Source organism: Chamaea fasciata, unplaced genomic scaffold (genome assembly GCF_029207755.1).
Source record: "Chamaea fasciata isolate MVZ Bird 193981 ecotype frontalis unplaced genomic scaffold, bChaFas1.0.hap1 SCAF_7, whole genome shotgun sequence".
NCBI lineage: Eukaryota > Metazoa > Chordata > Aves > Passeriformes > Sylviidae > Chamaea > Chamaea fasciata.
In genome coordinates, this window is record NW_027094092.1 from 39,406,187 (window position 1) to 39,420,764 (window position 14,578).

Here is a 14,578-nt window from a genome sequence, read left to right on the forward strand (position 1 = left end):
TAGGCATTGCTTTTTCTGGCATTGCTCTTTTCCTTTTTATTCATTCCAGTGAGCTAACAGTGAAGCCTAAAAAAATTACAATTAAGGCGCTAACAGCTCTTTTCTGTATTGCTGATCATTTTAACAGAAACATACAGTAGATGGCAAATCCAGTCTGTTTTTCACTGGTTTTCCATATCTCAGAAGTCTCTGCTTTGCATTGTGCTTCCAAGGCTGTTTTCCTCAAGCTTTCTAATAATCTAAAAATTAAGTAATTACGTGAAACAGACACTGACATATTGAAAACAGGACCACATGCAGTGCAGTACTCATTGATAGGATTATATTTTATAGTGAATAAAACAAAATCTCAGATTTACAAGTGTATCTCAAAATTTCTGTTAGGATGCAGTTTAAATTAAATTAGAGCAACACATGCTGCAATAGCCTGGATTGCAGGTCTCCAGCCTCGTGCTAGACATTTGTAACTACCAACTGCAGCAGTGTGTCAGCACTTGGATTTTAAGCCATAGAGTTAAGGTCCCCCATAGCTGAAGCTTGCATACATCCTTGGTGAGAGATCAACATGTTCCTAAACCCCAGAAAAATGTTTGTTTAGTATGGATTGGCTACTGAATAACTTGGTGACACACAGTCAGTTGGAATGCTTTGTTCAGGTTATCTCAAAAATGATATAGCAGAAACACTCCCTGAAAAATCAGGGGTGAAATTTGTAATTGAGATCTAAGTTTCACCTGGAGAAGGAGAAGGGGGCGACTGGAACTGAGAGAGAAAATTACGTATTGACCCTTTTATGTATGAACAGGAGAGAAAAGGAAAGGACAATGTATTTGAAACTAATACATGTTCGTACAAGTCCTCCCCCTCCCATTATTTATAACCACTAACAGAACAGAAATCATTTGGTTTGTTCTATTTAGTTTAGAGAGCCATAGATTTAGAAGGTGAAAACACAACACTGTGTGCTCACATTTATTTTTCAAATTTACGTGCTATGAAAAGCTGAATGAGAGCAATGCAGAGCTAGAATTTTAAACCTGTTTTACACATACAGAATCCATGAATGATGTGCCTTTGAAATTTTCTTCAAATACATTGATCTTTTCCATGTTTTCCAGGGGAAATTTTTTTTGAAAAACTGGATATCAGTAAGATGACATGAAAAAAAAAACCCTGTGTTTTGTGATTGCTTTTTTGTCCAAATGAATAGGACAAATCCATGGTAATCTTCTGTTGCTTGAGTAGGTGTATACTGAACTGGGCTAGTCACTCCAGGTCACAGGATTCCAGTAAGTTCTAACACAAGAATCTAGCTGTGTGGCTTAGTGTGAGGTACTTTAACTTTTTGAAAAAGTTGGTGCACTATATACTGATTTTGTACATGCACTAGACTATACTGTTAGATCTTTGTGTATTATATCAAAAGAAAAACAAGTGGAAATAAATTTGGTACTGCTGAGGTCAAGAATAGAAGTCAGGAGAATTAACTTTGCTCAATGCAGTGGGATTTATTTTGTTCAGTCATTAATGGATCCCTATCCATCTTTATCAAACAAGTAGATAATGTCTATTGTGACAGTAGCACTCCCAGGTGTATTTCCTTATAAGAGTATTGTAAAGCAAACTTCCTGGTACTAAAAAGTACAAATCTGCAGCCAGATTATGAAAAGTTTACTTACTCTATTGTTCATTGCTGTCTGCATAAGGAATGTGGGAGCATGACTTCAGAGATACCTAAAATATGGCTTACACTGGAAATTCAAAGTTCAAGCAGCATTAAATATGTTATAAGCTGTGAATTGGGACATAAGATCTATAATAGTGTATCTATATGCACATGAATGCTTGTGTGACAAAAGTGAGGAATTTTAAATTAATTTTAAAATTTGTTATTGTGTTGATCTTTCAGCAGCAGGCATTTGGACTCAGTTCTCATGGAAAAAATCTCATGATTTGCTAAAGTCTTCTCTTAGTGAAAAGCAGGTTTCTGTTTTCTAGAGAATGCTCGTGTGAAAGTCCATGATCGTACAAGGAGATGCATTTTCAGCTAGCACAGTTAGTTTTGATTAAAAAGGCAAAATCTATGCAGCTGATGTTGCATTCAATATAGAATCAGAGAGGGTGGACCACGATGAAGACTCATATGCCTGATTTTTAGATACCAACTCAGATACAAATTTGTTGCTAATTATAACGCTCCAAGGCAAGCAATGTCAGCTTACCCTCCAGGAGTAGGTAGGGCGGGGTTCTGGCATGCACAGCTCATCAGACGTGAGGCAGTCAAGCACACAAGCCAAATTGTAATACTCAGACATCAAATTACCAGATAAAGTTCATAAGCAGGAGCCCTGGAGGCATTTCTACATAAAGGTATAGAAAGATGTGAGACACTTCCTTTGGAAAGGCAGGCTGCCACTTTCCAAAATGGATGTGGAAGTGGATTGGAGCCTTTTTCTTGAGACAGACAGGAAAAAAAAACCCTAGGAGTGAGTGGAAGTCACAGGGCCCAATTCTCAGAGGTGGTTAAGCCATTTAAAAACAATTTTTAGATTTATGCATATTAAATAACTTTCAGAATCTAGATTTCAGTGCCTTCTAAGCAAGAAACTGTTTTTAATAGTATTCAAAGGATTGACTATGAAATTGTATTTTAATAGTCTAAAGAAATTTATTATGGGATACTTTAGACTATACTTTAGACTTATAACATAGAAGATACATTATTTAGCTTATTTTTATGTCAAGTGTTAAATAAAAAGGAGAATAAATAGTCGAGTGGAAAGCAGTAACAGCAGTGAGATGAGGCAAGTAAATCACGATCAAATAGCATCTGCAGTTTGATCTAAAGAAGGCAGTTCATTATTAAAAAAGAAACACACAAGATTTGCATTTCTAGTACAATTACTTAAAACTATCTGCATAAAAATGCTGTTGGAAATGTGGATAATTAGAAAAGATGTTTGCACACAAATGAAAAGATCATACAGGTGTGTAGAAGATATCTGGAGAAGGTACAGGAATAGTCCTGCAATTCCTCAGGGAGCAGGTAACCCTGATAAGAGACTGCTTTTGTTGCAGGAAAAGATGGATTTTAGAATTTCTGAAGGAAAGATACAATGGGTTTTAATAGGACAACAGTGAAGTCAGAATAGCAATGCTGATTAGGGAGAAAATTAAGGCATTTTCTAAGTAAATGACTGTAGACAGTATTAGAGGCTGTTAATTAGTATTTCTTTGCTAGGTGCTTGAGTGAATGCCAATGTCTTAATAGTGACTTACCTAGAATATTTTACCTTTGCAACACAGAAAATACTTCTCCCAACCTAATATTTATTACACAGCAGGCCACATTATCAGATTCATCCTCTTCTGCAAAGATCCTTCCAGATATTCAGATGTCAGCAGCACAGACCAAGTAAGGCTGCTATACACTTTCCATGAACAGCAGTCAGCAATTAGCAACTCATCTGCACTTTTCATTTTGAAAGTTAACTTCTGAGTAAGGCTGTGAATTCTAGATCCTCTGTCTGCTGCATTGCTGCTTTGACTCTGTTTGAAATCCATCTGAAATATACTTATTTTTCTCCTTCCTAAAGACCTCATTCTTTCCCAAGCCAGGAGCTTGCAAGACCCTGTACAAAGCACTAGCATTTGGACTAGTGGTTAGAACCCTGTGTATAAAGTGTTGGTGTAACTTGGTGAATATGTATTTTCATTTTGTAGTAAAACTATTTACATGAAGCTTAAGAGGTTCTGTGATCAAATTATGTGTACATGGAAACAGAAACAAGGCATTCCTTGAAATGCTGTGCAAGGAAGCTGGTACAGAGGTCCCTGAGATACTGTCAAAGGAAGATGTATACATGGATTACAGGAGTTGCAAACCATCTTCTGTGAAGAGGGGAATAAAATCAACATCACACCAATATAAGGTCTTACAAGGAACAGTCATAGTCTGCAGAAATATATTAGCCTGTTTTTAATTTGTAATCAAATTGCAAGGTGAGAATTTCCCTCTAGTGTATAGCAGAGGAAAAAAACAAGATACAAACATAAGTGAATGCACAGCAATTGCACTAATATAGAGCTGTCAGTTACAAGGCATCTTTACCAGAAGGCAGGATACAAAGTGTTCACATTCAGATTGTTTAATTAGAACAAGTAATGGTTACAATCATTAGAAGAATATTATTTTCCATGGGTGTTTGAGTGAGATCCCTTCAGATCCTTCATGACTGCATCATCTTTCAGGAACCAGAAATAAAAATATAGGTTCTCCAGCTCCAAATGCACAGATTCTTAAAACCAGAGTTTATATACCAAGCCTTACTCTGCTCTAGCAATTGGAACTTGCAGTCTCAAGAGTACGTGACTGTGTTTGAGAAAATGTGACAAGGAGTCAATCAACCAACACAAGAAATACAGCTACAATCAGGACAGGAAACCAACAGATAAAGCCTGGCTGCTTTGTGATTAAAAAATGTGTTCTTTCTTCCTACTGACCTCTCCACTTATGCTCCATTTTATTCAGACACACATGATGCTGTGACATAAAGATACATAGACATGGTTATGTTTCTACTTCCACAGTTTCATATGCTACAGGACCTGTAGGCCTGTATCTGTTAGCACAGTGAAAAGGCACCAAACAGCTTTCAGGTATAATGGAATTGCTGGCAAGCTTGAGCATACAGGCCCAAGACAGAACAGGAACAGAAGTTTTCAAGCTGTCAGAGGCACAGTGAAGGTCACTGAACCATACAGAAATTTCTTTCATCCTCAGACAAGCAACCAAATATGCTTTCCTGAAAAATCCATACAAACCTATTTCCCAACATTTCAGAAACTGCTTGACAGGTGAAAGACTGACAACTTGCTGTCTTCATCATATGTAAAGTCACTTCTATGAGACACCCAAGATGTCCCAGTAATGTCACTCAAAATGAGCACTCATCTTTGAGTAAGGGGAACTCAGAATCTTAACATGCAAGATAAAGAGGTAAATAAACCTGCTACAAGATGTAGCCAGGAGTGAGTCACTAAGGCTAAAGATATTGAAGTAAAAACCAGAGTAATGTTCAAGTTCAAGTTTCTTTCCAGAAAGAAACACAAATTAAGACAAATCTCAGTGGCTGCCCTTTCAGTCAGATAAAGTTTTTTAGTCTTTGATAGGTTGTAGGGAAAAAAATTAGTTCAGCTAACCAAAAAACCACTGACAGCAACAGAAAATCCAGACCGTGAGTCACATGAGCCCACCCATGTCTGCACAGTAACAGATTCTTGAGACAAAGGAGCTTTCTATTCATTCCCAAATAAAGGGTGATAGGACAAAGCTTGCAGCATAGAAGGGCACCAAGAACAGCATCTGCAAAGGCTGGTTTAGTTTCCCATAGTTGGCATAACCACAGCAGGCTTGGCAATGGTGGCATCTTCCTCTTTCCATTGAGAAATTATAGTTTTCAGTTGTGTATAGAACTGCACTCCCTGGAGGAAAGCAGAGATCCACAGATCAGATATTTGGCCTTATGAATTCCGTAGGTCAATACTAGAGGTATTTCAAAACAGTTTTTGGTTTATCTAAAAAGGATTGATTTTCTTCTGTGGAAACAATTCTTGTCAGCCTGTTCTTTTCAGCAGTTTCACAAAGATTCTGATTCTGTGAGAAAGCTTGCTAGTTATTGCTACCTTCTCAAATCTCCTAAAAAGACTTGCATTTTTTTACTTAAGGGAAAAAGAGGCTATCTATGATAGTGACATGCATTATGGTGCTGCGATCACTGGCTGGTTTTCAGTTTCCTGGTTGAAATGGCTTCAAAGTCTCTACACTAATGAGGTCTGATGACCACCTCCCCATTGCCATTTACAACATGATTTATCACAATTCAACCCAATAGAGTACTCTGCATCAGAAAGTTACCTGTTTGCCATAGAAATTGGTGTCCCCTCTGAAAGAAGCACGAGAGCCGGTGAAAGAAAACATGGGCAGAGGTACTGGGATTGGAACGTTGACACCCACCTACACCAAAGGAAAGCTGCCATATCAGTCACAAGAAGTAGCAGATTGCAGAGCACTTTTCAAAAGCTTCTGCATTTTGTTTCCTTACACCTGAGGCTGGGTACTGCTGGCTGAGAGTGCAGTGATTACAGCTGAATAGTTACCCACTGTAAATGATGAGGGTTAAAAGCAACAATCCTAGCTGGAACATACCTGCCCCACATCTACTAAGTGAGAATACTTCCGAGCTGTGGCTCCATTGGTGGTGAAGATTGCAGTTCCATTCCCATAGGGGTTATTGTTCACCATCTCAATGGCTTCATCCAAACTGTCTGCTTCCAGCACCACTAGGACGGGCCCAAAGATTTCCTCCTTATAGCAAGTCATATTTGGCTGCCAATATAAACAGCAGAAAAATCAGATTGTATAAAGAATTTAATAAAAATATTATAGTAAATAGGATAAAAGAAACACATATGCTGTTAGTACTCATGATATTCCTAGGATTACTGATAACACTGCATTGCCACAGGCCATCCTCATTACTTCTTCACCATTTCCCATGCCCTGTCCTCTATCTAGTACACTAAAGAAGGCACCACTTTTCATCTTCAGTGTTTTCTGCTTTTACTGCCTGCATTACAATGAGTACTTAATTGACACTGTGCAAGGGATGGCTGAACCATTTATGGCCTTTCTACCTGGTGCTCATTGATTGTTGACTGATTTGGCTAACCCATTTTTCAGCTGACCCTGCTTATAAGAACTGGTTTTGCTCATCTTACCTTGACTTTGGCAAGGATCGTTGGTCCAACAAAATTGCCATTTTCATAACCCTTCACTTTGACATTACGTCCATCCAGGAGAAGGCTGGCACCTTCCTTTACTCCTTTCTCAATCAGACTGCAAACCCGTTCCTTAGCTTGGGGACTGATTAGAGGCCCAAGATCTGCCCCAGGCTGGTCTCCTGTGAAGAGGCAAACACACCAAGTTTTTAACTCTGACAACTTCCTTTTCATAGGCATCTGGGAGATAACTACACTGGCAGGAAAAATCTGAAAATCCTGATGTTTCCAAGATACAGAATAAAGATTTGAGACATTGATGAACAGGAACAATTGCCTGCAGCTCTCATCATCAACAAGGAATCAACAGGAAGCCAAAATTCAAAAAAAGATTCTTCTCAGGAAGGAGACTTTTCCCCTTTGCAGCACTTTATTGAATATAAACAAAATATAATTCCCCTAGAATTAGTAACAGTCTAGCTTTTCCAAAGTACTTGTTTCCATTTTTCTTTTTTTTTTTTGTATGCTTACTACAAATCGGAAGGATCTTGAAATGAGGTTGCTATATAAATGGCAGATATGAGTTAAACATAGGATTTAACCTCAAATCTCCAGTTAAAACAAGACTGATCCTGTAAACATTGCATCACGGTCCCACCAGCAAGCTGAAAACATATTCCTACCTCCAAGTCTAGGGCTGGGTTTCCCAATTGTCTGGATAGCTAGCTGTCCTACCCCTACACATCAAATGTGTGATGCCAATAGCTCCAAGGGTCACAACGCGGTATGGCAGATAAGCTAACCTAAAAAGCTATGGCTGTACAGAAGTGAAGTACCTTGTAAAAACTATCTCAGTCTTTACCTGCATTTACTCGTAGGTTTTTGGCTCTTTCCACAAGCTCTGGCAGCCATTTCTGAGCTTCTCCTACTAGAATTGCTGTAGACAGGGCCATGCAGCGTTGGCCAGCTGCTCCAAAAGCAGCTCCAACCAGCTGGTTCAAGGTGTTCTCTTTATTGGCATCAGGCATCACCACACCATGGTTCTTGGCTCCCTGAAGAACAACACACAGTCTCCCGTTATTAACCACCCCAGACTGCTTCTTCTCTAGCCCTCTGGCAATGACTTCTTATAGTAGCTATGATTCTACTACCAACAGGCTGGCAAGAGAGCAGCCTTATCACTTAGCTATCAGCAGCGAAGTCAGCTTCTGCTGCTGAGTGGTGTGGTCTCTTTTTAACATTCACAGGTGACAGAGGTAGTCTGTGTGTTAGTGTGCTCCATTCAGAGACATTACCATGTTGGCCTGGACTCTCTTGCCATTCCGGGATCCTCTCTCATAGATGTACTCTCCAGCCTGATTAGATCCCACAAAGCTGATTGCTCTGATATCCGGATGGTCACAAATGAAGTTCACAGCTTCAAATAGGAAATAATGCATTTTAACTATGGTGCACAAATGCTTCCCTCCGTTCCCATCCCCACAGCGCTAAATCTGTTCATATTTCTTATTGAAATTCTGGCCTCTGTGTTTCCTACATCTGAGTTCCATGAAAGCCTGTCTGTGCAACTTTTCACTCACTTCTTAGCACACATACTCCTGTCTTCATACTCCTGGCTCTCTTACGTGCTTTGGGCACCTCCCAGGGTATCTGAGCAATGCCAAAGTGAACTTACTGTTCTCTATTTGTATCATTGTGCCCTAAAGCTACTTGTGTGCTGTAAAAAATAGCAGGTTAGGAGCCAGGATACTGGCATCCACTTGTATAGTCAGTGAGGCATTTAATTCTTGTTTAGGCTTCCTTGTGAAACCAAGATGATTTACCTACTTATTGCAGTTGCAGTTTAGGTTGCTAAATAGAATGTGAGCACTTACATGCCTTGGGAACTCTGACCCCAATCCCCAAAATTTTGTTCACATATCTCCTGAAAGATCTGGTGCAAGGTGACAGAGAATCTCCCACTCACCTTTCAGCTTCATCAATAGAATTGAAACATCTGTCCAAACCTATCTAACAGCAGCAGTCTCAGACTCTCCAACTGGTACATCCCACTGAGCACACACCACAACACATACACTCATCATCTCCCAGGAAAGGTGGTTATTACCTTCATGTTGTCCATGGATAATATTCAGGGTCCCATCAGGGGCACCAGCATCCTGAAACAGCTTGGCAAGGAACATTAGTGCTCCTGGTACACGCTCGGACGGTTTCATCAAGAAGGTGTTTCCACAAACCATAGCCATGGGGAACATCCAAAGAGGAATCATGGCTGGGAAATTGAAGGGTGCAATTCCAGCACACACGCCCAGAGGCAGGCGGTAGGTGTAAGTGTCCATGTCTTTAGTGATGGAGGGCATGGTCTCTCCAAGGATGAGGGATGTCACACTGCAAGCATGTTCAACCACCTCTGTGGCAGAAAGGGCAATAGGCTGCTGGATGATCCATTAACACTTAGTCCCCAAACTCCCTTTTCACTACTGCCTTGGCCCACCTCTTCCTTCCAGCCTCTTCTCCCACAGCTTAAAACTCATTGTGCTCCAGAAAATCCCTCTGCCAAGCATTGTGAACAAATTATGAATGGATTCTCTCTTGACCACACTACACATCATTGTAAAAGGAGCACAGACACAACAGCCCCAGTACAAAATGCTCGGGTATAGTGTTACTGTACCACCTGGGACTCAACCTTAGATATCTGAACACAGGCGAGAAGTTCTTATTCCTTTTTAGTAATTTCCAGTCACTCCTAGAAAAAGCTCTAACAACTTGGAAGTGATTTAAAGATACTCTATCTAAGAAAACTCTTCAGCTTAGAGTTACAATTTACACTTTTCTTTGAGCAGGGGCCTATAAAGGGATCAACATGCATAGAGCCATCAGTTGCTCAGGAGACCTTAGCCCTTCCTGTGGGTTCTCAAACTCCCTTTTTTAACAGGAGGAGCCAGCAGCTTACGGAGGCCTCGGAACACATCTCCCTCAGCATCAGCCAGGGTCTTCCCTTGCTCAAAGGTGATGAGTTTGGAAATTTCTTTCTGAAAATGGAAAACACAAAGTTTATGAATGTTAGAAAAGTACCCACCCATGAAATAGAGTCCAAGGATAAGACAGAATTAACAGAGAGTTGAACATCACAGTGCATAGACTGAATGGAACCAGAAAAGCCTATACTGACAGATTTTCTCCTTGTAGACAAGAAGCCAAAAACCCACATAGGTGACATTTTAGAAAAAATCATCCTAGGATGACTTGTACTCTAATGCTTTCGGGTATGACACCACATTCACACCAAAAAAGCAATCAGGAAAACCCAAAAACATAGTAACATACTTGACTTCATCAACTGGCATATGTTCCATCAAGGCTCAAAGTTCCTTCTGCAGTCTCTTGGTAAAGGGACAAATTCAGAATAATATTCCCTAAGAAGCGCTGGCTCTCTGTTACCATTTGATGGGAAATGTTTTGCTGCACCTCTCAACAGTGTCTCAGCTGGCTCCTCAATCATGACACCTCATCAAGAACTCTGTAAACCCCAAGTCTCTCAAATTAGTTCCTAAAATTAGCTGCAATGCATTCAGCCACAGCCATCACACACACTCATGGTGTCTCACCAGATTTTCTTTGATGAGTTGTTGATAACGCAGAAAGATTTGCTGGCGACTCAAAACAGATGTTTCTGACCAGTTCCAAAAAGCCTTTTTACAAGAAGCCACAGCTGCTTCCATCTCACTGGCTGTGGCTTTCGGTACACGGCCAACCACCTCATTTGTGGCCTGAAAGAGAAAACAAATTGCATCAAAACTCAACTCTTCCCATCTGTCCCCACCAACCATTCAAGAGTCCTTTCACAGCACACACCTAATATTCTTGTTCTACAAGGAGTTGTACTTCTGAGGGCAGAGCACAAAGGTTGCACACAAAAGGCCTGGGCTAAAATTGGAGTAGTTCTGAAAACCTGCACTCCAAATATCTCAAATTAGGCACTCAGAAAACTGCAAATGCACTGCTGATTTCCAAGCTGGAGTAGAAGTGACTTGTCTATCTTGAAACTTCTAGAGCGTATAAGGCAAAAGTTTCCGTGGGCTGCGGTCTTTTCCCTCTCCATCATCTTGGTTCATCTGGCTGTCCCTCTTGCACATTAAATGAGGCAATATCCCTTTGGGAAAAGCAGTACATGACTGTGCAATTGCCATTGATGTTAGCTTACCTATACCCCTAGGCCTAAGTACTATATTTACAAGCAACCTTAGTTCTATAGTGTTTTAACTTCAAGCTTGTTGCCAGTTTAACCTCCTTCTAATGTTCTCTTAAAAATTAAATCTGCTTTGACATGACAAAAATTTCAGATATACCACTAAGAGAGAAACTACTCAAAACAAGAGGAAGAAAATTAAACAAGAACACTTCTTGCTACATAGAGACCAAATGAGCTTCATGAACATGGCTTGCTGCTCTGATCATTTCCACAAAGCAAATAAAGCTTTACAGAGAAAATAGAGCTTTACAGAACAGGTTTGGAAACTGCTGTTTAAATGCTTACTATGGAGGTCAAGAGGGTCAGAATTCTGAGTGCAACCTCATTTCCATTTGTCTTTGGTAGAGTACATAGACAATACAAGTGATACTTATCTATTTTGCACTGCATAGCATCCAGCTTTTAACTTCTTTGTGATTATTGTGGGTCACAGATAGAAGCTCTCTGAAAGGAGAGGAGCTTCAGCTGTTAGGATTTTTCACCTTTTTACTCTGAGAGTAATATCAGTCTCTATCAGGACTTCACATTTAGCTGGCATCAAATCACGCCCAGTTGATTTCAAATACAGGGTGAAAGACACCCTTCAGAAATTTGACATATTCATCACAGAGCCTTTCTATAAGAAAAAAAAAATACAACCAGAGTTTTAGCTTCCTTTCTGGAGATCAGGGGCTTACTGTGTGAGGGACGTAAAGGAGATAGTAACTTTCTGAGACTGACATTCCATGTGAAAAGGAAACTGAGAAGCCAATAGTCTACCTCAAGCTCCAAGTCTAAACCTTTCTCAAGAAATATATGTATGTTTTTCTTCTGCCCCATCCCTGAAGAGAGGCACAGACCTTTGTTCCACAGTCATCACTATTTATGTAAGTTGAGACTATTATGTAAGCTGAGACTATTTCACTTACCGGGTTGTGGATATCAATCCATTCAGTAGTTTTGGACTCAATAAACTTCCCATCAATGAAGAGTTTGGTTGTCGGCTGTGGAGGTCAAAACACTGGACAGTGAGTTATTTTTGTCTCAACATGCCTAAGTACCAGTGTGCCATATTACATGGAAGCCTTCATCATTTACTGCTATGTGAACCACTAGAGAGTCTAGATCCAGTCTTCACAGCAAGACTCAGCTAACTGCTCTCTGCCCCATTTTTCTCTCACTTTACACCAAAATGGCCAAAATTCTTTCTAAAAGCAGTAATAGAAAAAATACAATGCTCTGCTTAGGTTCAGAATTATTTCAATCTATTTAATCAAAACCCGAAAAACTGCAACTCATAAATGTTCAGAAGAAACAGTTAATAATTCACTTCATGGGAATTCTGTGAACCCAGTGCAGACTGTACCACTGCCCTGTGCGCCTCTGTCCCATCCAGCCACTGAGCAGGTTTATCTTTCCAGTTCATAGCTTCAAGCAGAAAATTGGACTTTCCCCACCCCCCACTTGGTCTTGCAAGTAAGAGCAAGGAACCTGCATGTGTGGAGTTCACAGTGACTGTCCTAACTGGCAGCGCAGAAAACAGAACCTTCTCACTCAGATGCAGAGGAGGCACAAGGAAAGCTTTAAATAAGGAGTTCAGGCAAACATTGAACAGAACAGAAAGCAGAGGTAAAAGCTGTAATTAGCACTAGATAGGCAACAAAACTATACCATGCAGGAAAACAAATTGTGACTGTATAAATTAAGAGACTAGAAAAGAGGAGCTGACATTGGGAGGTAAGGAGAGAACTAGGAGAAAGCAAGAACCAGTTATTATGACACAAACCCATGATTTGGGAAGAACAGGTAAGAAAAAGAGGAAATGGATCTTCTGTGTGAATAACAGAAATGGGACAGATCAACAGAACTGGGATATAAACCCAAAAGTATGAGAAAATTGAAGAAATTATGATGTGGAATTATGAAAGGGAGATGAGGACTTGGACGCTATCCAAAGTGTAATGAAGAGAAAGAGATCAGAGGAAGAATCAGGAATATAAATGGTATTGGGTAGACAAGTAATGACAGTGAAAAGTGGATGAAAATGAAAAAAAGTGAGCAACAATGTTAGTTGGAACAAGCTGAGAAAGCTCGGAGATGAGAAAGCTAGGATCAGAAGTGTGAGATAAGTCTTTTAATGTACAGGCAAGACCTAACAATTTGGAAAGCAACATTAGGAAAGTATTAAAATAAAAAGGTTGCAGATGATTATGTAGCTGGAATCACACTTGTGGAAGAGAGGCAGAACTCTGCCTAGGAAAACACAGTCTCCTCTAGAACCTGGAAGGAAGCACAGGAAATCTGAGTCCCTTGACCGAGTTTCTTGACTATCAGAAAAGCTGCTGGGCTAGCGCTGGTCTAAAGAATGACAAACTCCTATGGCTATCAATCACTCCATTAGCCTCAGTGCCGTGTATCTGCAATGGAGCTACAAGCTCCAGGGCTTTATGACCCACACAGACTTCACTTCAATGGAGTTCATTCAGTTTTTTTTTCAAATTACTTTAAAAGGGTATCTCAAAAATTGCCCATGCAACAGAAAATATTTTAATCAAGCCAAGAAATGCTGGATTAATATTAATTGCACTTTTTCCATAAGATCGCCACCCTTTTTCATGTCGAGAATGCACCTGGTGTGGGAACATGGACGGTAGTAAAGCAGACTATTTGTGGAATCCTGGCTTGGAGTTCGGAGAGTGTGCAGCTATAGACAGGGGAGGAAAAAAGGCAGTACAACAACTAAAGCTCTTCGATACTGTCCGAAGGAAACCAGATTCTCTCTCAGTCGCAAAGAGATGCCATGGGGCCAGTCCAGAGTCACCAGGAGTAACGCGCGGTGACGGGCGGCCACCGCTCAGCTCCGAACTCTGACAAATCGGACATGGAACTTTTTTCCGTCCCTCCCGTCGAGCACGAGGGCAGTGCCCATGTTTGTTCCACCGGAGTTCCCAGCCGAGGCGGCGGGAACTGCCTCAGCAGAGCAGACCCGAGGGAAGTGTCCGTCGGGCAGCGGCGGCGCCGCCCGGGGCTCTCCCGCGCCTCCCTCCCCCGCCCACCGGCCGCGCTCCGCGGGACGGGCACTCACCACCGAGGAGGAGAAGGACGCGGCGACTGAGGTGATCCAGGGGGCACCGGCTCTCCGCGGCAGCTGGACGGGGGAAGTACAGACCACCTAAGGGCGGGTCGAGAGGCACCTCCCCCCGACCCCCCTTCAGCTGCTCCCCGCCCGGGGCCGACACCCCCGCGGGGCCCCGGGTCCAGGTGAGCCGCGACCCCCCTGCGCCCCCCGAGCCGCGGGAGCCGCCGCGGGCCGGGGGCGGCCGCCTCACCCTGAGCGCCACGCGGCGCCGCCCGCCCCACGCTCCGCGCGCCACCGCCGCCGCCGCCATCCCGGCCGAGGGTCGCTGCTCCGGGGCCCCCGGCGGCGCCCCCCGCCCCGCCGCCGGCCCCGCCCCCGCGCGGCCCGCGGCCAATCGCCGCCAGCAGCGGCTCCGGCCACGCCCCGCGCGGCCCCCGCCCCCCGTGCCTGGCCGCGGATTGGCGGAGGAGGCCGATCCGCCCTCC

At 42.1% G+C, this 14,578-nt stretch overlaps 1 protein-coding gene across 1 annotated transcript; it reads right to left on the reverse strand.

Moving 5' to 3' along the window:
- Positions 1-3,956: 3,956 nt before the first annotated feature.
- Positions 3,957-14,446, reverse strand: ALDH6A1 (aldehyde dehydrogenase 6 family member A1). Its single transcript, XM_066188483.1, has 12 exons — positions 14,344-14,446; positions 14,100-14,162; positions 11,944-12,018; positions 10,392-10,553; positions 9,737-9,815; positions 8,888-9,190; positions 8,076-8,197; positions 7,643-7,832; positions 6,781-6,962; positions 6,209-6,388; positions 5,918-6,016; positions 3,957-5,484 (listed from the first exon to the last, which is right to left on the reverse strand). The coding sequence occupies exons 1-12, from the start codon at positions 14,401-14,403 to the stop codon at positions 5,380-5,382; spliced, it is 1,620 nt and encodes a 539-aa protein (XP_066044580.1). The 5' UTR covers positions 14,404-14,446; the 3' UTR covers positions 3,957-5,379.
- Positions 14,447-14,578: the final 132 nt, after the last annotated feature.

Coding starts and splice junctions, on each gene's coding strand:
- ALDH6A1 (XM_066188483.1), bottom strand. CDS start 14,403: ATGGCGGCGGCGGCGGTGGCGCGCGGAGCGTGGGGCGGGCGGCGCCGC. Junction 9,816..10,391: donor AACTCATCAAAGAAAATCTG/GTGAGACACCAT, acceptor TTCCATTTTCAG/AAAGAAATTTCCAAACTCAT. Junction 5,485..5,917: donor CCAATTTCTATGGCAAACAG/GTAACTTTCTGA, acceptor GCTTTCCTCCAG/GGAGTGCAGTTCTATACACA.